At 43.1% G+C, this 26,046-nt stretch overlaps 1 protein-coding gene across 1 annotated transcript in view; it reads right to left on the bottom strand.

Moving 5' to 3' along the window:
- Positions 1-7,940: 7,940 nt before the first annotated feature.
- CASTOR2 (cytosolic arginine sensor for mTORC1 subunit 2) overlaps positions 7,941-26,046 on the bottom strand; it is a 422,141-nt gene continuing 404,035 nt past the window's right edge. Inside the window, exon 9 of the mRNA XM_078679416.1 lies at positions 7,941-25,088. Coding sequence (XP_078535542.1) covers positions 25,023-25,088 — 66 coding nt within the window. The 3' untranslated portion in view covers positions 7,941-25,022. The remainder of the gene's footprint in view (positions 25,089-26,046) is intronic.

The following is a 26,046-nucleotide window of genomic DNA, read 5'->3' as shown; positions in this document are numbered from 1 at the left end:
GCTGTTTGAGGAAACCAAAGTAATAGGCACGCTGCCATGTCAAATTCCATTTCCCTATCCGTGATCGCGTTCAGAAGTGCACCCACCTCAGACCAGTATGTACCCAGCCTTGGGCAGTCCCACATCATATGATCCAGGTCAGCCTCCGTTGCCGAACACCTCGGTGCAATGTGAGGGGACATGACACACATGTCATGATTTTATTTTTGTCTACACCAAAATATGTAGCCTGCAGTGGCAGTCTTGCATGGGTTTGGTGAGGGGTCCTTTAGGGTGCCACAATTTGTGCTGCAGCCCTTGAGGGCCCCAGGCCCCAGGTATACCACTTACTAGGGACTTACAGATGGTGCTAATAGTATTGCCAATTGGGGTAAACAATTGTACAGTTTTAGGAAAGAGAACTGGCGACATAGGGGCATATTACCAACAACTAGCGTTAATTATCGCTATGTTGGCTTAGCGGCGATATTTTTATCGCCGAGCTGCGGCAATTTTTATCGCTTAGGAGCCTTGATATTATCAAGGTTTATCTCCTAAGCGATAAAAATCGGCCGAAATGCATGAATATCGCTGAAAAGTCAGCGATATTCATGCATTACCGAGCAAATGCTCTTAGCCATGTTATCCACCTACCATTGGATAACATGGCTAAGAACTGCTATGGGGCAGGTGTTAGCTTTTGGAGATATTCGCGCTTAGCGCGAATATCTCCAAAAGTTGGTAATAGGAGATAGCGATGTTAGCGACTGTTTCCAGTCGCTAACATCTTGGCACGCCCACTTTGCATGTCATAAGTGATAAATATCACTGACATGCAAAGCTATCTCCTACTAGCTGTCGCTAACTGGTGTTAGCGACAGCTAGGTAATAGGGAGATAATTTTATCTCCGCTTTCTTGGCTTTTAAAGCCAAAAAAGCGGAGATAAACCCCCTTGATAATATGCCCCTCAGTTAGCAAGAACCCAGTGCACTTCCACTCGAAATCACATCATGTACCAGGCAAAAAGTGGGGATGACTATGACAAAAAGGAATACTTTCCTACAGTGAGAGAGCCGTACATGTCTCATCATAGTTGTTGATACAATAGTATCGCTAATAAATTGCTACCACCTTTATTCTTATATTTCTGTAAACTGAGAAATGTACCAGTCACAGATACAAATCACTCATTACAGTAATGCCCAACCTTTTTAATGTCTTCAAAGAGGTCTGCTCTAGTGAGCTTGTGAGTAATGGGCTATCGTAAGTGCCCAACAGGGGCGAATACGGTATATCTAGACCCATAAATATCCCAAACTCCCAACAGGGCCACCATGTCTATCTCGTCTCAGTGGATGACCGGCTTTTTCCATATCTGCAATGAGTGTGGCCTAGCTAGTATTCATTCAACTTTGACATGTGTGAGGGTCACCAATTCCAGAAAAGTATTTCGCATGATCTGCATGTGCAAAGAAGTAATACAAATAGGGGTTCGGCACTTGCCCCCCCTCTTATCGGCAGCATTAGTACTTCTTAGGCTGTGCCCCTCCACAAATCAATTCCGCTAACAACCGAATGATTCCTCACTAATATTCAGGAAACTGTTGAAAACATGGTAATAATTAGAAGTCACAGGAGTTCAATACTTCTTAGTTCTGTGACGGTTTTCAGCCCAGTTGGGTATTCCAGCACCAAGATGCCTTTGGGTGAATGTTGGCGCTCTAAAAATATCCAAAACGAAAACAATAATGTGACCTACATATCATGAGTTTGAACCACGAAATGGTCAGATTATCGTTTCATTCTTCCGATGTTGGTAAATTAAGAACCCTTGTATTTGATCATTGGATCAGTCGTGGTAAACCTGCGTATTTAGGGCTGAATATAAAAAGTTATTATCGAGCCAACTATAATGGGAGTAATGGCAATTAAATCTGTGGAAGGCCCTTCAATGTGGAGATTGATTTTTTTTAATCTCTTTATTGCCATTTTGTGTATTGTTTTGCATACATTGATAAATTAAATGAAGTTGGAGAAATGAATACTGACATTAGTGATAATTAACCATAATCAAAATATAAACATTTTGCATATACGTGAAGCAGGCTGGTACCCAGCAAAGCATCTGTCCATTGTAGGATAACTTTAATGCATTTCAGGAATATAGGCCTTATGTCAGACTTACGATAGATGAAATGTAGTCTATGGGTCTTGGGCTGAGGTTACTTGGCCAGTGTCAAACTACCCATGTGGTTAAGTGCCAGAGACATTAATTGTTAAACAAGTACCAAGTAAACTTTGCAAAGTTGCGGAGTCTCTTCTCAAATCGCCCGCTATGTCGCCCCATACGTTCTTGATCATCCATCTCCACTAAATGCCCCCTGCCCAACTACTCACAGAGCAATTACCCACAAGAGGCCCTGGCACTTCCATCTCTATTCCAGTCCCGTGTCCCAGTTTGTGGGGTCCCCAGCCTCCGAGTGGGTGATATGTTGTGAGGCCACAAGTATGGAATCCCAGGGGCTTATTTATGAGCCCATGCGTCACTTTTTGTGACGCACCAGCAGGGTAAAAAATGCATCATATTTACAAAGTGACCCCTGCGCCACATTATACCTGCGCCTGGTATAATGTATGTAGGGGGGGCTTTTTGACGCAAGTAAGCCTCGTAGAAATGACGCCGTGAAATCTATGAGATTTCACTGCGTCAATTCTAGGACGCAAATGCGTCATTATATTACGCCTGCCTCACAGAAGGCGTAAGACTGATGCAGGCACTTGAAATGGGACTTGCCCATGTTAAATGGCCCATTGCTGAAGTTGCGTCACCTTTGTGACACACTCCAGCAATGCGTCATTTTTGTGCCTACAGATACGTTAGAAATACTGACATATCTGTAACTCCTTGCGACATGACGCATCATATTGTAAATATGACGCATCCAGCATGTCGCAAGGAGGGCACAATGAAAAGTGACGCTGTTTTCACGCAGCGATGCGTCACTTTTCATAAATGAGGCCCCCAGTGTTTTGCAGTAGGATATTTTCTGAGCCCCAGAGCATCTTCCCTGTTAAGTGATGTACTTTCCGCTTGGGCCCATACGAAAAGAGACTGTTTCCATGCCGTGTGATGTTCTTTGTTTCCACCTGCATGTAATTAATCGCTTAGCTGTAACTAGTCCCAAGTCCAGGGACTTGAATGAGGAGATTGATGACTTATTAATATCATATCAGCATACAAGGAAGTACTGCATTCGGTGGCGCACTAAGGGGCATATTTATGAGTTCTGGCGCATCTCTGCAAATCAGCAGGGATGCGCCAGAACAAATGGGTCGCGCAAAACTACCCTTGCGTCACGGTGGATGCGCTGCATTTACAATGCGGCGCGCCGTGGCGAAAGGGTAGGCAGATGCGTGACGCATCTCGTGACGTAAGGGCGGCGCATCGCTGGAGTCATGTCGCAAGTGCAACGCGACTCCAGCAATGCTCGGGTGTGCCCTATACTTAACGTGCTGCGTCAGTCCTTATGCCTGCTTCAAGCAGGCGTAAGGAATTGACGTAGTAGCGTCGCACAAGTGCCTGCGTGAAATCTTTACGTGACGTGACGGCGGCGTAAACGTGGTGCAAGTCCGACATTAATCTGCCCCTAGGTCTCTAGCATAACCTCTGGATGGCGATAGGATAATTCACTGAAGGATGCTCCAGTCCTTAAAGCAACCATGCTGCCATTTGTGCAGGTAAAAACAGCTTCTGAAATAATTTGTACAATGACTATCTCGCACCCATGGACTTGATGGAAGTACTTTCAAGTCAACTAAACAGAAAGAAGTCTTTGGAATCCTTTGCTGCTTTCTATGATCCCATCTTAGTTTATCTCTAAATTACTGTTGTCTCGGTTGTCCTACTGCCATGGTCTTCAGGATGTCTAGCGCAGGTTAGCCAAGAGCTTCCAAGAATCTCCTCCTTCAGGCCTGGCACCTGTGCCTACAAGCCTAGCATGAGGGGAAAAAGTGGCATAACAGCATCGATCCAATACACTAATGATAAGTCTGTCCTTAACTAAGACTTTTCATTTTACAATTTTTTTTAATGTATAATGCGCCTGTGTGGGCTTTCAGCCAGCCCTCTTAACCCATTGGTCTGCTATTGTTGTTCACGTTTTTCTTTCATCCACTACAGCATGAGGCAACGGGGCAGCCCACTTTAGAAATTGGCTTTCTTCACTTTGAGTGACAACATTCTTTCTTTTTTTACAAGGAGCACAACCTCTTACAACGTAGCAGTGTGTGTTTTTTTGAAGACCAAAAAAGTATTTTTGTTTGTAGTTCGTTTTTTTAAATTGACAAAGGAACAGTAGTTTCCCAAATTATGTTTTGCAAAAACTATCATTGACAAATTCATAAAACTGTCAGCCAATGCTGTACCTATTGGCTTTGCCATTGTTTGTTTAGGGCAAAGTTCTGCCTTCGTGTCAGCAGGCACCTAGGCCACCACTATATTTTTATGTAGCATGGAAGGCATAATACTCCTGACCAAACCATATGGTGTGTATGATAACGAAATAAATATAGGGACATGATTTTAACAGGCTAAAAGTTATTAAAGTTTAATTAAAAATTGCAGAAGTAAAAAAAAAAAAAAACATTCTATGGAATTATCATTACTAACTGAATATCAGAAAACGATAGAACATTGATTAAATAGTGATTTTGCTGTACAGATCTGAGGTTGCAAGAAATGTGCTATTGTACATCCTGTGCACATTAGCAGCAACCTTTGCACCATGGCTCGTGAGTCTGTTTCAGTGGGTCAGAGTAGGGTGTGTGTGCTGCTAACTAAATGTACACTGCTAGAAAAGATCCATCCATCATCTTGAGCACCTGAAATAATCTGCAACAAAAGATGTGGAGATCAAGATAAAAGAAGAACCTGGGACTACAAGTACCATGTTCTAATACTCAGACGTAAAGGAAATGGGATTTCTCTGAAAGAATGACAGATACAGGCATCGAAGAAGTCTTTACAGTAGCTCATTCCTTTTAAAGGCATAACGAAATAGTTACCTACCTGTAGGTATAGTTTTGAAGCTTGAAGAATTTTCAGCTTTCCCATGCTGTGCATTATTCTGCACCTAGTGGTTGGGTCCAGAATAGTCTTTCTTCCTTATATTTTGTTGTGTGAGCCCCTTCACCATTTGGTGCCATGTCCATTCTCCATCATGTTTCGTCCATAGTTTTTAGTGGAATTATGGGTAGAGTTTATCATGATTTCAGCACAATGATCCTGAATTGAATGCAATATTTGTGCTTTGTAGAATGTGTGTAAACTGCTTTGTTATCCTGTGTTTGATGTACTTTGTATGTATTGTTTTAAAGTGATTAGTGCTGTTGTGAGCATGTCAATACCTAACTATACGGCATTTCTGTGCTGTATTGGCTGTGTTTGTTATGCCCCTTCTAATGTGTTTGATGTTTTTAGGGTGCATTGTTTCTAAAAGTGGCGCTATTCTAAATTCCTATCTGGAATTTGTGCAGGTATCAAGATTATGAGCAATGTGGTAATTACTGCACATACTGTAATGTTACCCGGAAGATTTTAAAGACTATGACACTAAGGGTGAGATTTACTAAGATTTTGCGCTGCGTTTGCATCACAAAACAGCGCAAAATCTATTTTTCCTAATTTACTTTCCAGCGCTGGAAATAAAATAAAAGTAATGTGAAGCAGCGCACAGCGCAGCTTCGCATTACTTTGCATCATGGGGGCGTGTCAAGGGTGGTGCATGGGCGTTCCCAGGCAACCTTCCAAGGTTTCACACTAAACCCAATTTACTAAACACAGTAGATTGGGTTTAGTGTGAGAAAACTGCCTTTTTAAACTAGGCGCAAGGAAGGAGAAATGCTTTCATTTCTCCTTTCTTTTCCGACTTTGCATGCGTGCTGCACTGTGCAGCATGTATACAAAGTGGTAAAAGCTTTCCCTCGTCTCTAGGCATAGTATTTTGTACAAAACCTATGCTAGACTCACACACACCCTAGCGCTAAGGTGGTGATTAGCGCACAGCGTGCCAGCGCAAGGAAAAGGGGAGGAGAAAGCCATATCTTTTAAAATATGGCGCTCTCCTGCTCCTTCCCTGTCACGCAACGCTACGCAGCCTCATGGGAGGCTGCGCTGCCTGAAGATTTGGTAAATCTCCCCCTAAATGTGTTACTTGGGGGCGGTAAATGCATGCATGTATGTAATATATGTGGCATTTCTATAGGGCAAACCTAGCCAAAGGGCAGCAGAGCATTGTACATGGTCAAAGACCAGCATAATGTCAGCATGTAATAGGAGAGGAATCTGGGTAGTGGACGGTTAATACATTGTGGTGAAGTGTTCTTTAAAGAGGTGAAGTCTTTAACTCTGTCCTGGACTGCAGGTGGTTTTGATGGATACGCAGGTTTTGTTCCTGCTTGCATAAATGAGAAAAAAGGCCCGCTGTCGATTTTATAAACATTTTTACACTTCTTAGTCTGCAGTCTGATGGTGTCCTACCCACGGGTGTGCCGAGAACCACCAGAGATGGCGAGCTCATCTGGTCTTGTAAATGACGCAGCTGGTGTTGAAGACTGCAGGCTGGCAATGGGAGCCAACAGAGTTCCATCCGGACATGCATCAACTGCATAGAAGCCTTACAGACACCTGTGACAAAACAGCAGTCATTTCTCAGTATTATGCAGCAAACTAACAGATCTGGAGCAGGGGATACTAACTCGGTCCTACGCACATTTCCCCATAGTCTGTTTGTGAGGTAAGTGGTGGGAGCTCTGGTTGGAGGCAGTGGTCAATGGGTTGTGAATGATAAGTAAAGATTTTAAGACACCTCCTACAAGAAGGAGGAGGGATGGAGGGCCCTCACGGATAACAATTCTAGGTCTTAGTACATTTGTGCAACTGGTTTCCATTTACCTGTTTGCAGTGTGGATTTTAACTTTTGAACTTCTATCCCCTGGGATTCAAATACAACGGCAGTCATAATTTCCTGAAATGAATTTCCTCAAGGCATGGGACAGCCAATCTATTGTTAGCTGGCTGCCTTCCAATGCAATAGCTACTAAAGCTTCTGCCCAATGTTATGCGATTTGTGACTACGTCACCTTGTATATGATGTGTTTCGGGCTTACCCATCACAGTAAAGGTTTTTTATTGTATTATATAGGTAACAAACACAGTTCGACACATGAAAGTTTAATGACATATTTCTATAGGGAGCTCGCCAAGGCTTTGGAGACTATGAGTTCTGCTTCAAAGCACGCAAATGTGAGGCCCATATATATTTTATTTCAAGCATTACATCAGAATTTCACTCTGACTATAATCACTTCTTCTATAATGGCTTAGAATCTAAAGAAGAGCTATCAATAATTTCTGCAAAGGTGCCTGCATTGGCGTAAGTGCAACAGCGGAGAGAGAGAGCGAAAGAATGCACCATGTGTTAGTAAATATGGTGCGTGCCTCCCCTCTCCATTTCACACACAACAGCAAGTTGTCTTGCTGCGCTGCATCAAATCTTGATAAATCTGGCCCTTGGAGTTTTAAAAAAGGGATATAGATATATAGATATATAGATATATATATATATATATATATATAAAAATAATTATATACACTGACTGTTGTTGAGAGAGGAAATTGACACTTCATTTAGTAAAAATATGGTCATTCCCATCATTACCGGAGAACTATGTTGTTTTCTTTTCTGTGAGCCAGTCATATGTGCACTTGGCTGTAGAGAGAGTAAAAGGGGGAAAACGGCCAGACCTTCACATACAAACAGGGACTACGAACGATACTACCACTAGGGCAGAAGACATGTGGCTGCCTGCAGGATGTGATAAAGTTACCAAAGCAGCAAACACATCACAGTTCCCAAAAATACACTCACACAATTGAGAAGCACAAAAGAAGACAAGCATGTTTCCATTTTTTTCTTCATTTTAATCAACACTTTACAAAGTACAAAATATACTGTCATTTGTATTGCAACATTCATTGTTTTCCATACAGTACATGAATCTTGAGTCTCAGCAGAAGACTGGCAGAAAGTAAAAGATGTCAGCGTGCACAGCTTTCCATAAACTGGCTCTTCCCTTGTACATTTTTTGAGCACCTCCCTCCGCTGCTGTTAAAGAACACTGCTAGATCGCTGTATTTAGCCGCGATATTTAGGCCAAGTTACAAAACGAACCCCTAACAAAAACCCTGTGTGCAAACCCATAACTCATAGGTATGCATCATTTTGACCAACACACAGGATAAGCTCTTCATTCAGTTGCCAATTCAGAGCTGGCCAGCCTATGACCATGCAGGATTTTCAGGGTATCCACTGAAGGTGTCCTTGAATAAAGTCACACTATGGGCTCCATTATGACTCCTCTGGTGATCCAGGGTTAGCAACCTTGCACCCAGATTTAACCACCAGTCCCAGTGATTTCTGGATGTGGGATTAACTAGCACCTCAAAGTGGAACCCTGGCTGACCAATGAGGAATTACCACAGCAGTCAGTATTACTGCATCCGTCTCCAATTTTCTGCCAGTACCCCCACCACCTCCCCCCCACCTCCACCCCTCAGAGATTTCACCAAGTATTACAAGGTGGAATATCCGATGGGGAAACACTAGGAGTGTGATTTAACTAAGGTTGTAATCCTGAATTGGCTGGTATTTGGCCGCATCAGGTTTTACTCCAAGGTTTCAACAAAGTCCTAAATGGGAATAATTTGCAGAGTCCGTAGTTATCTGGAAAATCTGCCATGGGTCTGCCCTGGTGAGCTTCTATTGGAAAACTGGTTTAGTTGCTGGTTGTCTGGGAACTCTAGGGGCCTTTTACAATAAAATGGTGGATCGCAGTGCTGCGTCAAATTTGACAGCGCTCCACTCCGACATTTTCAAAACGCAGGAATGCGCTGTATTCACAAGAATTCGGCGCACCCATGTGTTTCCGCTACTGCAAAAAAGCTGTCTAGCACCAGTGCAGGCACCATGCCGCCGTGTTGCAAGGTTACCTGCGCTGTAGGGATGATTGTTTATGTGCAGGAAGGAACACCTTCTAAGTGTGCTGCAGAATATATGGAGCATATGGAATATATGGAGCAGCACACATAGAAAGAGCAAATATATATTATTAAAACTGACACCTTCCCAGCCATTCATATCCATGGGGAAAAACATGTGCTCGTCCTCCCAGAAAGCCTCAGAACTATATATCAACAGTTCCTCTCCAGACAGTAAACTGGTTATGCTTTTCTGATGAGAATTGTAAGCATGTTTAAGACCAACATTACAAATGATCAAAGGGCTTCATTCAGTCAACCACAGCAATGTGGACTGCACTGGATAAATAAACCGCTTTTAATGCTAAATTCACCATGGCATATCAAACTTTTTTATTATTTTTTTAATATGTACGTTTGCCAAAGAAATCTAACGCCGCACAAGCTTGCGTGGCTTTGGAAATCTCAAAGAACCCCTGCGTTGCCTTTGCTAGTTGAATTTCCAGCAGCAGCAGTGAGAGTGATCCTCAAAAAAACAGGACAGAGGAAAAGAGTTTGTGAATACTGCGCAAACATAAAACCAAACAACAGCAAAAACAAATTGTAACCCCCCTCAAGAAGGAGGGCGTTTTAGCATGTTAATGAACCCCCCCCCCCCCCACACAGCATGCGTTATAACTGGGTGCAAATGAGCCCAAGGGGTTAGCTTTAAATACGATACCGAAATCATGTTAAGGGGGTGGGGCAACAGGCCTAATTCCAGCATGTCACAGTTTTCTTTTACTATTAAAAACCATGGGCTACTTTGCCAAAAAAACAAGACTGGTGTCAATTTCCACTTCAAAGCTGTCGCTACTTTGTGCAAATAAAAGAACCGCAAGCTTCTGACGTAGAACTGTCATTGTAAACTTTCCTACGGATAAACATCCTAGATTGACAGGTCCCTGAACACTTTTTGAGCAGCTGTACCTCATTCTACTATTAGCGCAACCACACCCAAACACACACGCACAAACACACACAAAGAAAGAAAGTCTCAGCAAGAGACTGTTAGCAACAGACTTATTGTTCAGAGCGAGGCGCGGTAAGTACTCTACGTAAGCATATCGCTGCAAGTCAAACAAAGCAGCTGCTTCGAACAGCCCTAAACACACACCCCTGTCCTCCAAGGCATCACATGATTTCAGGGCAGCTGCATGTTTGTTTCTGTTAACATGCACTTCAGTCCTCGACAACCATAAAGGCAATGTACTGTACAGTACTAAGGTGCAAGGGAACGAAGGATCATGTGAGAGTTTGGGATATAAGATTCCCAGACCTGCCACACGGTGGCGATGTTGTCAAGACATTGGAGATGAGAAAGCGGAGATGGAGGACGGATACAGGAAAATGCCCTCCCGCCCCCCTCCCCCTGCGAAAGTAGTTATTATGGGGCACACAGAACTCTCCCATCATCAAAAGTGAAGTGTCCACTCTACTAGGCGAAGTGACAGCACTTAACACCCTCCATGTACCCACAGAATTGCTCAATGACTAGGACAGTGAACCTCCATGATGTTACAAGCTAGTCTTGAGAGTGAGACAGCAGCTTTCATAGGATTTGGAATTCACCATGTGCTCACACTGAGCGTCTGACTCTTCAATGGAAGAAACCACCTGCTGCTTTATGCAAGGACTCATCGCCACAAGAGCTTGTGACCTGCATGTGCACTTCACGTCTTTGGACCAGCTTCCCACTGCTACCTGGACGGTCTCATCACAAGTACCTGTGACCTGTATGCGCCAGCACTTAACGTCTTTGGCCCAGCCTCCCACTGCTACCGGCGAGGTCTCATCACCACAAGTACTTGTGACCTACATGCGCACTTAACGTCTTTGGACCACCTTCCCACTGCTAACAGATGGACTCACCGCCACAAGTACTTGAGACCTGCATGCACACTTAACGTCTTTGGACCACCTTCCCACTGCTAACAGATGGACTCACCGCCACAAGTACTTGAGACCTGCATGCACACTTAACGTCTTTGGACCACCTTCTCACTGCTAACCGATGGACTCATCGCCACAAGTACTTGTGACCTGCATGTATGCTTGACAGCCTTGATCCATTCTCACACTGCTACCTGCACGGTCTCATCGCCACAAGTGCTTGTGACCTACATGCGCACTTAACGTCTTTGGACCACCTTCCCACTGCTAACAGATGGACTCACCGCCACAAGTACTTGTGACCTACATGCGCACTTAACGTCTTTGGACCACCTTCCCACTGCTAACAGATGGACTCACCGCCACAAGTACTTGAGACCTGCATGCACACTTAATGTCTTTGGACCACCTTCTCACTGCTAACCGATGGACTCATCGCCACAAGTACTTGTGACCTGCATGTATGCTTGACAGCCTTGATCCATTCTCACACTGCTACCTGCACGGTCTCATCGCCACAAGTGCTTGTGACGTGCATGTGCACTTGACATCTTGGGACCAGCCTCCCACTATTGCCTGCAAGGACTCATCGCCACAAGTACTTGTGACCTGCATGTGCACTTAACGTCTTTGGACCACCTTCCCACTGCTAACCGATGGACTCATCGCCACAAGTACTTGTGACCTGCATGTATGCTTGACAGCCTTGATCCATTCTCACACTGCTACCTGCACGGTCTCATCGCCACAAGTGCTTGTGACGTGCATGTGCACTTGACATCTTGGGACCAGCCTCCCACTATTGCCTGCAAGGACTCATCGCCACAAGTACTTGTGACCTGCATGTGCACTTAACGTCTTTGGATCACCTTCCCACTGCTAACCCATGGACTCATCGCCACAAGTACTTGTGACCTGCATGTATGCTTGACAGCCTTGATCCATTCTCACACTGCTACCTGCACGGTCTCATCGCCACAAGTGCTTGTGACGTGCATGTGCACTTGACATCTTGGGACCAGCCTCCCACTATTGCCTGCAAGGACTCATCGCAACAAGTACTTGTGACGTGCATGTGAGCTGGAACTCTTGGACCAGCCTCCCACTGATGCCTGCAAGGACTCATTGCTACAAGTGCTTGTGACCCGCATGCACACTCGGCCTTTTGGGAACAGCCTCCCACTGCTGCCTGCAAGGACTCATCATCACAAGTGCTTGTGACCCGCATGCATACTTGGTATTTTGGGACCAGCCTCCCACTGCTGCCTGCAAGGACTCATCATCACAAGTGCTTGTGACCCGCATGCACACTTGGTATTTTGGGACCAGCCTCCCACTGCTGCCTGCAAGGACTCGTCGCCACAAGTGCTTGTGACCCGCATGCACACTTGACATCTTTGGACCAGGCCAAAACCAGCAACTCATGTGACGGCCAGTTAAGACTCAGTCATTTAGACCACTGCAGGCCATTTGAAAAGCATTTCTTATGCCGGCCTAATGTCCCTTGATGCTTCTCACAATGTGCTAGATTGCACCTTCGTTGTCTTTTTTAAATACACACTTAGAAGACATTTTCGGAGTGGACAGGGACTTTCTGAGAGGGTTTGGGATATTATAAGGGAAGGACATAACAATCAGTCACCAAAACTAAATTATGCCAGACTTCCAGGTCCAGTGCCGGTGCACAATTATTTAGGAGTTATTACTTATGCGTATGCCATTAACTACTGTTAACTTCCCTGCCTACAAATATGGTCCAAAGTGCGGGTGCATCATAATCTGAAAAGGCCACTAACAGTTGTTAACGCCTGATGGTGTATGAGCCCTGGCATCTATGTCCCTACTCTGACCCAATATGGAAAGACAAGCAGGCCCCACTGTTCCCGTCTTGAAGGCCTGCTTCTAAATCTCACAGGCAAATACGAGTAGTTAAAAGCAGCATTCTGAATGGCTGAGCCAATCACAGTTTTTCTTACAGGTTGATACTTCACTTTCTAAACGTTCAATTAGTCTGGAGAGCTTAAGGTCCAAACTGTAATACAGTGTAAAAACAGCATATATCTAGTTATGGCGAAAATCCAAAAGAGGGTCTCTTTCAACAAGTTCTAAAAGGAACTTTCTAGAACCATGGCACACCATGTGTTTGTTGGTCTGCAAGAAACTTAAAATTGAGACGGAACTCGGTGTGCACAGAACATTAGATATGTAGAGCATTCTGATTAAGTGAATCAAAATAATTGTATTTAGTGCGTTATTGATATGTACGGAGTGCTGGTGATTGTGTCCTGACAATTCACTTTAAAAAAAATTATATTGTACTGTTTGAGAATATTTTGAGTATAAAATTATCCTAGTTTCTAAGGGGCCCCATGTGATGCGTGACACTTTGATCCAGACCAATTATGAAGAAAGCTGCTAGGTCAGAAAAAAACAGGACTGTCCAAAGGTGCGCATCATAACACGAGCCCACGTGGTGCCACTAAATCTGGCTATTGCTAAAGATACCTCGATCTGTATCCACCATGACAGACACTCAAACAACAAGTTTGTCATGCCATGGAAGCTGCTGGGAAATTCTAGGACAAACCGGTCCTGCAGACTGGAACAAAATGGGCCTTTACCACCAGGTGCAGTTAACGCTTCTTAAAGATGAACTACGGAAGCTCAGGGTTCTGATAATAACCCTTTTAGAGGGAGGGGCAAATAAACAGCAACGCCTGAACTGGAGTGTCCAATAGTTCTTTGATAAGCCAACCTCTGAAGAGCCCCCTCGATAACCATTAACCCATTTAAGGAAGTGCAGCACGCAGGCCTACTGCGCATACACTGCGCGCACACGTTACGCTGGGCACGTCACAGCATGAAGCGCATCACGGAATCAGACACACCGCAGGCCGAGGCAACGAAGAATGAATATGAGAGCCGAGGGCACCGGGGAAGCCCCCTTTACAATAAAAATAATGAAAAAGCACAAGTACAAGAATGGCACTTCGAGCTCCCGTTAAATACTGCAAAAGCGAGGAGTGGCACAGAGGCCAGAAAAAATGAAAACAATCGAGACAGTGGCCCGCTCCCATTACTTCAGAACAACGGTGTTTGGCTGCCCTGATGCAAAACCATAGAGCAGCAAGGAGAAACCATAGAGCAGCAAGGAGAAACCATAGAACAGCAAGGAGAAACCATAGAGCAGCAAGTAGACACCATAGAGCAGCAAGTAGACACCATAGAGCAGCAAGGAGAAACCATAGAGCGGAAAGAAGGAGAACGACACAAAAAATCTGACAGAAGGGAGAGAGGGAAACTCGCGCATGGGCAATTCACGGTGGGACAGATGCCGGCGCAAAGCAAGCGGTAGTTTTCTTTTTCAAATTAACAGATATACTGTACACTAAACACTGTGGGGTTCAGCTGGAACGGTTGCCAGATATTTCATAAAGTTATTCATATTTACAGTGCTATATTTGATTAGGGAAGATTTTCAGAGGATGTCCAACATACAGGGAAGAACTTGTATGTGGCATACGTGATAAAGGTAGGGGAAATAAATACATTTATGTTGCACCCTTTTTTTCAATTTCCTGACTATGGGATGCTTATTTCTTCGATTAAGTGTCTCTGTTTGCATGTGAAAATATCGCAAAATCGTTCATATCCATCATAATGGAGCTGAACTGTTCAGCACTTTGCTGTTAACACATCTGGGGCTCTATAGAGAGTACTGCTATGTCCACAACTGTTATTCTAGTCGAATTCCTGACATGGTAATAACATAGTAACACCATGTGGTCCAGATTTACTGAAAATCTTGCAGTGATGCTTTGTACAAATGAGGAAAGATTATGCAGCACCAAATCTACAAAGGTTTGGAGATGGATAACTTATTCAGCTGCACTCACACAAAAAATGTCTGTTTAGCATTACACAAAGGAGCAGATTTATCAAAACTTTGCACCACGCCAAGTCACACAAATCAGCGCAGTCTTGATAAAGTATTCATTTTCCCACAAAACTTCTATTGCACTTTAAAAATGATTAAAGTAGTGAAAATAGCGCTTTGGACGTATTTATGTCAATGAGGCCTTCCAAGGGTGCTTATTTGGGCATTCTAATTCTACCACTATGGTTTTTGACGTAAAGCCAGACTTGCTTTAAAAATAACACCGCCTTGACACAGGCGCACAGTCAGAAAGAGTTTTAATTCTACAGACATTTCCCTAATTGCATGTATGCTGCAATGTACAACACACATTCAACGTGTTAATGTTAACACATTGTCTGGGCGTAGGGGTGTGCACTGTGGTCGCACTAGGCAGCCTAATTTTGCGACAGCATTAAGGAAGAGAGCATCAATTTAGAAAATATGGCCCTGTGTTACACTATTTAAAAATAAATCTGCCTCCAAGTATTGCCCCAGGATGCAGAGGGAAGGCAGTAATGTCCTGCATGGAAGTTCACCTCGAGATACACCCTCAAGTACAAATTCCTACTCAATGATAAACAGCAAAGTGTAAGTCATGTAGAATGTGCACTTTTGCATAAACTACCCATCACATTTGGGAGTATCATGCAATATTCTGCTTGCACCTGGTTTCATTTGGTGTTACCATTTAATGCAAAACAAGATCACACACTATTTTAGTTAATCGACTTTGTGTCCAATCTTAGGGCTGTTTTATCTGGATCCTCTCCAGTATGCCTACATTAGCATAGGATTGGTCTAGTGCAACACAAAACATGTGTGGTACTGTGGTCAATCAGAAGTGGACAAATATAATTAGAGCCCTCCTTATAAGTTGTGCTACTTTACCCCGACCAATAACTCAGATTGAAATTCTACATCTTGCAATTCCAAATGCCTCTGGTCCAATTCTAAGCGTCTCTGTGCCTGGAATTATTGGGTCCACAAACACCAGACTGGAGACAAAGGAGCAGTGATGCAGTGGCAGGGACTGCAGCTAGGAGCATTGCCCGGCTCCTGTTGAATTTCTGCAGCAGTCCAAAGGGAGCAGACAGTGCTCCCACTGACCAGGCACAAACCTTGCCTGCACTCCTCCCAAACTGACCCTCCAACTGATACTTTCTGCCTGTCAAAGGTTTTCTGCCCAAAACTGGGGGAAAAGACACAGTGTCTCTGGGTACAAATGGTTATTCCCCATTTCGGAAACAAAAGTTGTAATCCCAGGAATTTGGTGTGAGAATACCAGCTGGAATAGAAGATTCTGGCCCCTACTACTATATTCCGCCATACTCGTAAATGAAGGGTTAGGTTCACATACATCGATGTGATGCAGTGGTCCAAAAACTAGATGAGATTAGCAAAACTACATTGCCAAAAATAAAATGTGCGATCCCGGTGCGCATGCACTCTTGCTAAACCAGAATTTACAAAGCCCTAAAAAAACAACAACAAAGAAAACCATAATGCTGACCCGTATCAATTACCAAACACAACTTAGAAATCTTGCAGAATTCTTAAAGCTTCCCTTAGTCTTGCTCAGATTAAAGAAGTTATGAACAATCCCATGTTAAAACTTATTGAAACAGTTCGGCAATGACATTCTTGAGGTCTGGATTAGCCGGGAAGGGCAAGCAATTGATTGTTTCAATGGAGATGAGCAGACTTTCTCCACAGTGGGCTTTGTGTTTCTTAACGGTGAACATTAAAGGATCTAATTATTAATGTTCATAATCCGCATGGGGTGCTAGCACAGCTTTCTATCTCTACTAAAGATTTAAGATGAGACGACAGACTACGTCATGAGTCGCAACACAACTTGGCCCAACTCCCAGGGGAAGGACATGATGGCAGGAAAAGAGGTCAGTAAGTGGCAATGGAATACAGTAGAACAGTAACAATCCTACCAACATTTATAGCACCTTTGAGATGAGAATGAGGGGGAACAAGCCCCCTTGCCCCCCCAATACTTCCAGATTCATATTGAACTGCAGTAGCCCAGGTAAGGAGCAGACATTTGAAATCATGAAATCATAGAAATGTATAAACCAAGATAAAACTTTGTGGGCCACATTTGCAACAAAATGTCGCAGCACGGCGCCGCAAGCTATTTTCCTGTGCCGAGCTGCATAATTTTAAAAGCACAGGGATGCGTCATATTTACAACAATATGACGCATCCATGTGTTTTTCCTTGAGCTGGTGCTCAATTGGCTGCCATGCGCCAACGCAGGCACGCTTGCACCATGGTGTAAGAGTGCCTGTGTTGTGGGGATGATTGATTTTGTGCAAGAAGGGACATCTTCCTGCACAAAAACATTGATGGTGTTTTCCAATTTTTATGCGTGCTGCAGAATGCGGCAGAATCCATGGGTGTTGCGTGAGAATACCGACAGCAACACCCGTGGCACGCCCCTTTCACGCAAAGTGATGCGTGAAAAGGGTCCGTATTTACAAGGCAATGAAAAAAAGCCTCTCAGAGTAGCTTTGCGAGGCCTTCTAAATATGGGCCAGCACAGTGCACTGCCTGTGCGTCAAAAAAAAGTGACGCACAGGCGGCGCAGATGCTTGTAAATAAGCCCATGTGTTTCTATTTCTTTTGACGAGGAAAAATACATTTCCAAGCCCATCTGTTTTTGATAATTCGGAGTTGGTTAACTAGATTTTGGTTTGACAAGCGCGGTACCTTATTTTGCATCTGAAAAGTTAGATCTTACGCTTGAAATTAGGATGAGTGTGATTTATGGGCGCGTATTTAATCTTTGAGATTGTCGAAATGTCCTGCATCATAGTTTCATGACATTTGTAAGCCCACATTAAGAACATCTTAGGCGAACCCCTGTAGGTGGTTCACTTGCACATATCCAATCAATGATTTTATCAATCCCGATATATTTATGAGCCCATTTTATATTCAATGTGTAAATATTGGTAGAGAACTCCAGCACTATTAATAGCCAGTTCTGGCACTTGATCCACCCAAGCTGGTAATATGTGAAGGTGATCACCTGTGCCTCTGCCATTGAAAGCTTTGCCTCATTAAACTTTAAGAGAGTGGAGGGGGGTTTGCTTGTTGAAATCCCTTTTGTAAGTTGTTGCTCACAAACAAATACAACACCAACTAAGCGGCTGTAGAAGAAACGCCTGTCCTGGCGCTTGGAAATGCTAAACATTTCACAATACATTTCTTTAACAGAAGACATTTTTGAGTGTGTTTGCTCTACGAGTTTCAGCATAATGTTTTCCCCCTTTTTTCTACCCTGGGCCTAGCTCCTTGCATTTGCAGTGAGCCGCTCAGCTTCCTACCACAGCACACATCCCCGGGAATGCATTCCAATCCTAGGACTATATAGTGGTGGGTGAGGGGATAAGTTCTTTTATGCATCGAAGTCCAAGAACTGATCGTCTTTAACTGTACGCAAGAAGGTTGACAAATAATACAAACGAGCCTGGACTGTCCTTGTAGCTGCAACAAAGAGTCTCAAATATGCTGCTGGATGGACTTTCCTTCTCCCGTTCTGTGAAGTTCAGTGCAGAAATACAGAAGTTCTGAATGGATCCATTGTTTGTGGGTGGGGAGATAGGGAGAACCTTACAAGTAAAATGATGCTGGTTGCTGGGGAAAATTACTACCAAACTGAAACGTCAACTCCCCCAAAAAAGGAACATAGCTACCACTTTCTCCGTAAAAAAATTCTTATGAATTGGGGATTGACTTTCCTGGGTTCTATGGTGTATGTTCAGGACAAATGAAATGCAACAAAAGTGTTCAAAGTGACAGTGCCCCGATATTGGTCTATAGAATCATGGTCGCATAACCAGATTTTCTGATTGTAGTAGGGAATATCGAAAGCAAAAAGGTAAAATTTCACCAGAATATTGAGGGGCAAAATATAAAATAAGTAAGTGAACAGAGGGTGATATGTATTTATTAATCCAAACTCTACATCTACATACCTTGAGGGAGTATATAACCACCAAAGAACGTATATGTGGCGTTAGCTATAAAAACTCTATACAAACTTACCTTTCGATTCTTTGTTCCTTGATAGTCTGGTTATATATATTGGGATATTCTGCCTTTGATGTTCCCGACCCATACCAGATTTGCTTTGCTGATCAGAACCTAATAGCATCTTTTGACATAAACACATCGATCACTTGACCTACACTTTGCCAAGCTGTTATTTCTCCTTAGTTTACATTTCTGTCCATATTTAGAAGGTGTTACATAGCCTAATTCGGTTGTATGATAGTACAACGCGGGCTTTTACCCCGCGTGCCATTATGACGCTGTTTTTACAACGCAAGCCGTTACAACGACTTGTGCTGTAAGCGCTGGATAGTGGAATAGTTTAATTTTCTATTCCAACTCCAGCCCACGTTACAGTAGGGAAGGTGTTGGAATAGAAAATTAAACTATTCCTTTTCCAACAGTGCCCTCCAGCGCAAGTCGTTGAAACGACTTGTGTTGTAAAAGCAGCGTCGTAATGGCAGCGCATGTTAATGCCCGCGTTGTGATGGCTGCTCACCGCCTAATTCAGCTTCTTAATCCCAGTCTTTGTGTAACGGTGGCACATTCATGGTATCCGAAAAAAACAGAAAGATGAGCATCCACAAAATGTGGCCAGGTTACCGCAAAACCAGTAAAAATCACCGAAAACATTCAGAACATTTTGGGTGTCTCATCCCGAGCACCCACAACGGGCCTACAAAACCTATTTTATTAATCTGACAATGGTAAGACCAAATGTTTCGAAAGCAAATAGCCACCTCGCATACAGGGTTTTCTTAGAGAAGGATTACCACCCGCTCAAACAGACCAATACATCTTCACGCTGGGCGGTAAAATTCGAATTCAAAGTGATTACAAACAGCAATCTCTTTCCACCAAGACAGGCAGCAAATTGCCCATAACCTTTAAGTACTCAAGTGAAATGTAGGGCAGAAGTGTCTTGGTTTAGGTAAAAGATGTTGTTCGATGACACCCAAAGGGAGAGTCCTTCATGATTGCCACCACAAGTGTGGCTGGAGCCACCAGCCCTTTCCATTAATTGAACACACCATTACCCCCTAATGCGGGGCAGTCCAGATGCGAGTCGCTTTTGCACTGTCATTGCCTGGTACCTATTACAGAATTGGCATGTGCCAGGACAGTGGTTGTTTTTGCATGTGAGCATCCACATATGAATATATAGGGATACTCACATGCAAATACAACCAAGAGCCTCTACAAGAGCTCGCCTACCATTGGATAATGAGAGCTGTGTATTGTTTGGTGTAGGTGTACATATCACTGGTTGGTATGAACCAACTGAATTCATAACGAGGAGCATTGGTGGTTTAATATTTCAGCTAACATGCAAGAATATTGCTCTCCAAAAACAAAAAATCTTGACTCTAGCAAAACAGAAACAAAACCCATATCAACCAATGGTGTTATAAGTTACTCTGTGGTGATTAGATCCACGTGTTCCCTACAACCCAGCATCAAGGGGACCACTTCTCTCACAGATGAGACTGAACTTACACAGCATACTATTTTCAATGATACCAACCAAGGTGCAGCGAAAAGCAAACCTATAAGTGAAGAAGAAAAGAGCAATGGAAGAGAGAAAGAAAGCAAGTTTAGGCCACCTAAAGGCAATGACAGCACTTCCAGTACACAGGCTTTTGATATGAAGAGTATTATTGTGGGTTCAGAAACCCAATGCCTGCCATATGCCACTTTGAATCTCTGAAAGGGAGGTTGCTTTCTGGCTTACAGGAACTGGGATGATTAAACAAGTTTTCATGCATTAATATAAAATACCTCAACCTGGTTGACGTATTTTGTCTATTTTATCACAAAAGTGATGGCACGTCTTATATGGGATACAAGGCGCAAACACAACTTATCGGTACATGATCCATCTCAACAACTTAATAAAATGGTGGTCAAAATTCTGTGTTTTCCTAAAAGCGACAAACCGAGCAACAAAAAGAACATTCACTTTTGTACAATTGATAGGTGGTGTTTTATTAGAAAAATCCTTTACTACTGGAGATGAATTTGCACGAATCAGTTTTTTCAAATAGTACCCAAGGCTGAGGGACTACGCTTGTTAGCCCCTTAATTTGTGCATTATTTTCACTAGCAATTGATTTCTCACTAGGGGTTTGTAGCACTGAGTACTGATCACTGGTGCGGACACAGGAGACCAAGCACTGATATAATAAAAAAATGAAACAATTTAACCCACAAAAAAAACATGAATGTCAAATACATGACCTTCTTTTAGGAATTTGTTTACAAACTATATTATTTTTTTTCAAAATGTATACCCGTGTCCCGTTAACAATAAACAATTCCTTGCTGCACTGTAGTCTACCAATTGCAACATCCACACCCCGGCAGAACTTTACTGCAAGCAGCTTCTGTGAAAGGGCATATTTTCGGACTCTCAAGAGTGTACGAAATGAAGACTTGTCATGCTTGTGAGTATATGTAGGATCAATACAGTAAGGTCTGAGTTGCCATGGGCCATTGACTTGCCAGGTACAATAGCATGCCAAAGACTAGGGATCTTATTTCGAGTTTATTCGACAGGATATTCCGTCACAACATTGGCAGATGTCCCAGCCGCAGTATTAGAAGTGCATTACAGCCTATGGGACTTGTAATAGCCATGTTTTGACAGTATCCAGTTCTCCAAAATATAAATGAGGCCTTTAATCATTTACAGGCTTGACATACCCTTGTGGCTCTCAAAACACCGATTTCTTCCAAGGTTGAGTGTTTAGGCTAATGGATTATCTGACTTGTGGAAGGACTGGGATTGGACAGAAATCAGGGGTATCAAGAAGACTTCGGAAAATCGTAGACTGGGAGGATCTCATGGGCACAAACTATGTAACTTTATTGCATTATATTGTATGAGGGTAAGGCATAGGACACACACAGAGAACTACCATAGTGAACTTCGAGCAGAACACAAAGTATCTCTACATGGGTAGTCAATGAGATTAGCAGAGGGCGGGGGCATCAAAGTTTAAATGTCTGCTAAGAGCGAAACAGGTGTCATTACTTTTGACCAAGGCCCCTCCCTCAGAAAGAAACAAAGGAGTTTGCAACCGTGGGTTTGGTTAGTGAATTTGCTTGGTCAGAGAGTATTATTAATATGCAATTTGACCTAGAGGCCGTAGTGTTAATAACGGATTTGACTCACGCATTGTACTATTTTTGCAATTAATGCCACAGTTGGCTCAAACTATATTCTTTGCCTTGGGCCAACTTGGCACAAACACACACACACATTGTATGCATTAACGTGCATACACATGAACAGAATATATAAGCTGCATATATACAGCACATGTATAACACATGCATGTATATGTCGACAGTATATATATGTATATACAAACACACTACAGAATTTAATGTAAACAATACACAGACACATCACAAAATCTACAAGTTGAAATTGTCCGAAATTCAATAAAACAGGAGCACAACAATGTCTATATTTCACTACACTACATAAACTAGCTTGTTATTTCTATGAAAAGAAAGCCTTGTAGATAGAGAGAGAGGGAGAAATGGCAAAAGAGGGAGAGGGCAAGGTAGGGGAAGAGAGAGAAGGCGAGAGGTCAACAGCATTAAGACCTTTCTGAAAGCAGATGAGCATTTACATTTTGGTTAGGTATATTTTGTGCAAAGTTAATAAAGTTTAAAAAAATACATAGGTCTTTAAAAGTAAATGCGGGCTTCAAAAAATATAAGGGAGCCGGTAATTCCACAACTCCGAAACAATCTCAAAATGATAATGACCACGAGAAAGGCTCCGCCAGGTCATAACTGAGAGTACCGTCCAATCATCCAGCGGAAGAAGCTCATGCAAAGAGGAGACTCCTCATTACTGGATGACGAATAGTGCAATTCTTCACTCTTTCTGCTGAGCCTTCTCACTCCCTTACAATCAGAATCGCTGCCTAGAAAAATGCAAACCTTTCAATAGATATCAGCTTCAGCCTGAAGTGTCCTGCCCACGTAGTGAAGCAAAACCGACTCTCTAGGCATATCAGATATCAGACACACACAGCAGTCACTTATGCCAAAGTCACAACTTTAGGTGGGTTTTTATAGACAAAAGGTAAAGGTTGGCTCCAAAGTTCATAACGTAGCTCAGTCCCTCACTTTGGGTCAGCATTTTAATCTCAGTTTACGAAACTTCTTTACTTGTGTCGGTCTGGGGGATAACATAATAAACCAACTTAACGTGTTAAAGTAGACACGCCTAAAAGAATATTTTACCAACTGGGTCAAAACTGCAACTCAGCCCAAATCTACATTAGTGCATAGGTATAGTGTTCTAGCACCTTTTAGGTGCTGAAGGTCATCTGCTCGATTCAAGGAACCACCATCCTGAATAGTGCAGACCTTAGAAGAAAGCAGTGCGCAATCGTTTGCAAGTGCAAGAGGTGAGGACCGCACTTGGTCTATCAGATGACAACACTCAAAACCGAAATAACAACTAAACGCATGCTGATCTTCATTGTCATATTAACAGGAGACGGTGGTAGATAGTGTGAAATTGAAAGGATATGAGTCAGGGAGAGGGATTAATTAAATGTATTGTATCACCGGGGATAGGAATTTTTCATAACTCAGTGGAAAGATCACCCAATATTCCAAGGAAATGGCTCAGACTTCCATTGTGCTTTGCAGTCAGACGCAAGAATTGTAGGCAATTCACAGCTTTTTGTTTCAGAAATATTCCTTCAGGACATTCTTTATTGCACTTGAAAACTTTAGCTTTGTTCCTTCTAAAAGGCGAAGGTACTTTTTTTGTCAGACTCGCATGCGCTGTCGCGTGCCACAGCACCATAAACGCAAAATGGAAGTCTGCACTGAAAGGCAAAGGTTGGGATCTCGTGTTGGGAAGTAGAAAGGTGGGAGGGATAAGACAGAAACCAGTTGTCAGTGTGTATTGCTGCCCAAAGGTATAGAGAGTCAGTAACCATGGAGGTGTTCGATATTTAGCCCAATCGCTGTACAATGCAATCCAAAAGATAAAGACGCAGCTTACTGTGGTAGAGCTAGTAAATGGAGTGCTTGTTCTTTGGGTTACACAAGACTTTTGATACAACAACTGAGTTGGTGAAAACAAAAACTTGCATAATATCTACAAGATGCAGAGAGAGGGACCTAACACACGTCTCAACTGAAACCGTAGAGACCGCGGAACCCCGCTCGGGCACTACACTCCTGTGCATAGCTGTGAACCCATCAGATGCACAGGCCGCTTAGATGTAAGACCAACCCATTTGATGAGCACAGACCTGTGCACAAGCGGGGGTTGTGCTTGTAAACAAGGTCCTGGATGGCCCCCCATGGTCGTTTCCTAATCAAAGAGGACAGAGATTGGGGGAGGAAAAGAGGAAGCAGGTTCAAGGTGCAAGAAACTATACATTACTGCTCAAAACCCCTCCTTTGCTCGTGACCCTACTGCCTGCCCCATTGAATAGAAAGAGAAAAGCAGCAGCCTCTTGTAGCGAAGACAATCCCCTGCCTTATGACTCAATGCACGGTCTCATGAAAGGGGGAATTTGGTGACAACGTTAAGTCCTTCTACTTAAAACCAACAATTTGTTAGGATCTTTTTTCAGTACGATGTCAGTAAGAGATCTAATACAGTGCAATATTAACTTGATATTTCTTTCGTTTACTCTTCACTACGAAGCAAACATCACCTTCCACCCTTTTCACGCAAACTTCCTCCCTCCGATTTCATGGCATTTCTGAAGCGCCCACAAAGCTATAACGCATAGATACTTCGCATAGAAACTAGTGACCGTTCGTTTGAGTCCTGCGTCTTGGGAATGCACCACACCATGTCTGTAGTCAACATATTCCAGACCAAGAGAGCAGGAAGGCTACAGTTTTGTTTTAGAATCTATCATAAGCAAACCTTCATGTTAAAAAAATTGAAAATAAATTGTTTTTTTTTTTATATGCTCATCTCTTCGGCAACCTCCCTCTTTAAATGGCACCGCTCTGAATTCAGCTTCTTCAGAAATACTGTGCGGATAATGGAGGAGACCTGGCATGGTCCTCGCGACACTCCGTGCTGAGCTCTAATGCTTCTCGGATTGGCTGACTTGCAGAGCGTTGATGACGCCATTGATGTTTTCCTCTGGTACCTGTAGACACCAAGCAGATTATAAGACACATATGAGATGGGCAAAGGAAAAGTCTGACTGAGCACATAGGAGTTGTGGGTGACAATGCTTATGTATTTAATAATTTTTTGCAATCACTAGCTTGTGACAGAAATACCACTTCGTAGTGGTGACAATACAGTGTACATCAAGTTGTTAAGTTGATCCAACCCCTTCCCAAGGGAGGCCAAGCCTCCCAGGGCCTCCTAAGGCTATTGAGGTCCAGGAGTTAGAGATCAGAAATGAAACATTTGCACTCTCTGTGTGAGTACAGAGGCAAATGCAGACATTCTATTCACGCTTCAATTAAATGGAGGAAAGCCAACCTGGAAGCATACCCATCCTCTGAGGATGGCATTTACATCCATGAGTACTGCAACCTCACTTATATGGCTTGGCCTTTTAGAGTATTGGTCGGACCATTAGAAATTGCCCCAACACACCAAGGGTTTCTAGGACCAGTATAATATTCATTTTTTTCCAATTAGCTCTCCCCTGAATACAAGTCCAAGTTTTACATAAGGGAAAGCGGTTATTTGATTTATTTTTTCTTTACACTAATTAGAAAATTACTAGTCTCTCTCTAAAACGTAGTTGTCTTTTGTCAACTTCAAAGGAAAAATAAAAGACTACTAAATACCCCAGATTGTCGAGGCTTCATGCCTCCATCACTCAACAAAAAGAAGATTGGATTCTGTGGCCCCCTCTGTCATGGAACGCCTGGTGATGGATAGGTAGAACCCTGGATGGTGCATGAATTAGGGTAGCAGAAGGTAGTGACAGGAAACACTTATTAAAGTTGGTCGAGTAATCAGAAGAAAGGAATAGAAAGATACACGGTGGGCCGCAGGGACATCAAAATAGGTAACGAAGTGTGGAGATAAGCTCTCGGGTGAGTGCTAGAAAGCCTTAGTGGAAGGTGTCAAGATATGTAAAAAAT

The sequence above is a fragment of the Lissotriton helveticus genome, chromosome 3_1, assembly GCF_964261635.1.
Source record: "Lissotriton helveticus chromosome 3_1, aLisHel1.1, whole genome shotgun sequence".
NCBI classification, from domain to species: domain Eukaryota; kingdom Metazoa; phylum Chordata; class Amphibia; order Caudata; family Salamandridae; genus Lissotriton; species Lissotriton helveticus.
The sequence above is the reverse complement of the archived record's forward strand: the minus strand, read 5'-3'. Positions and strand labels throughout refer to the sequence as shown.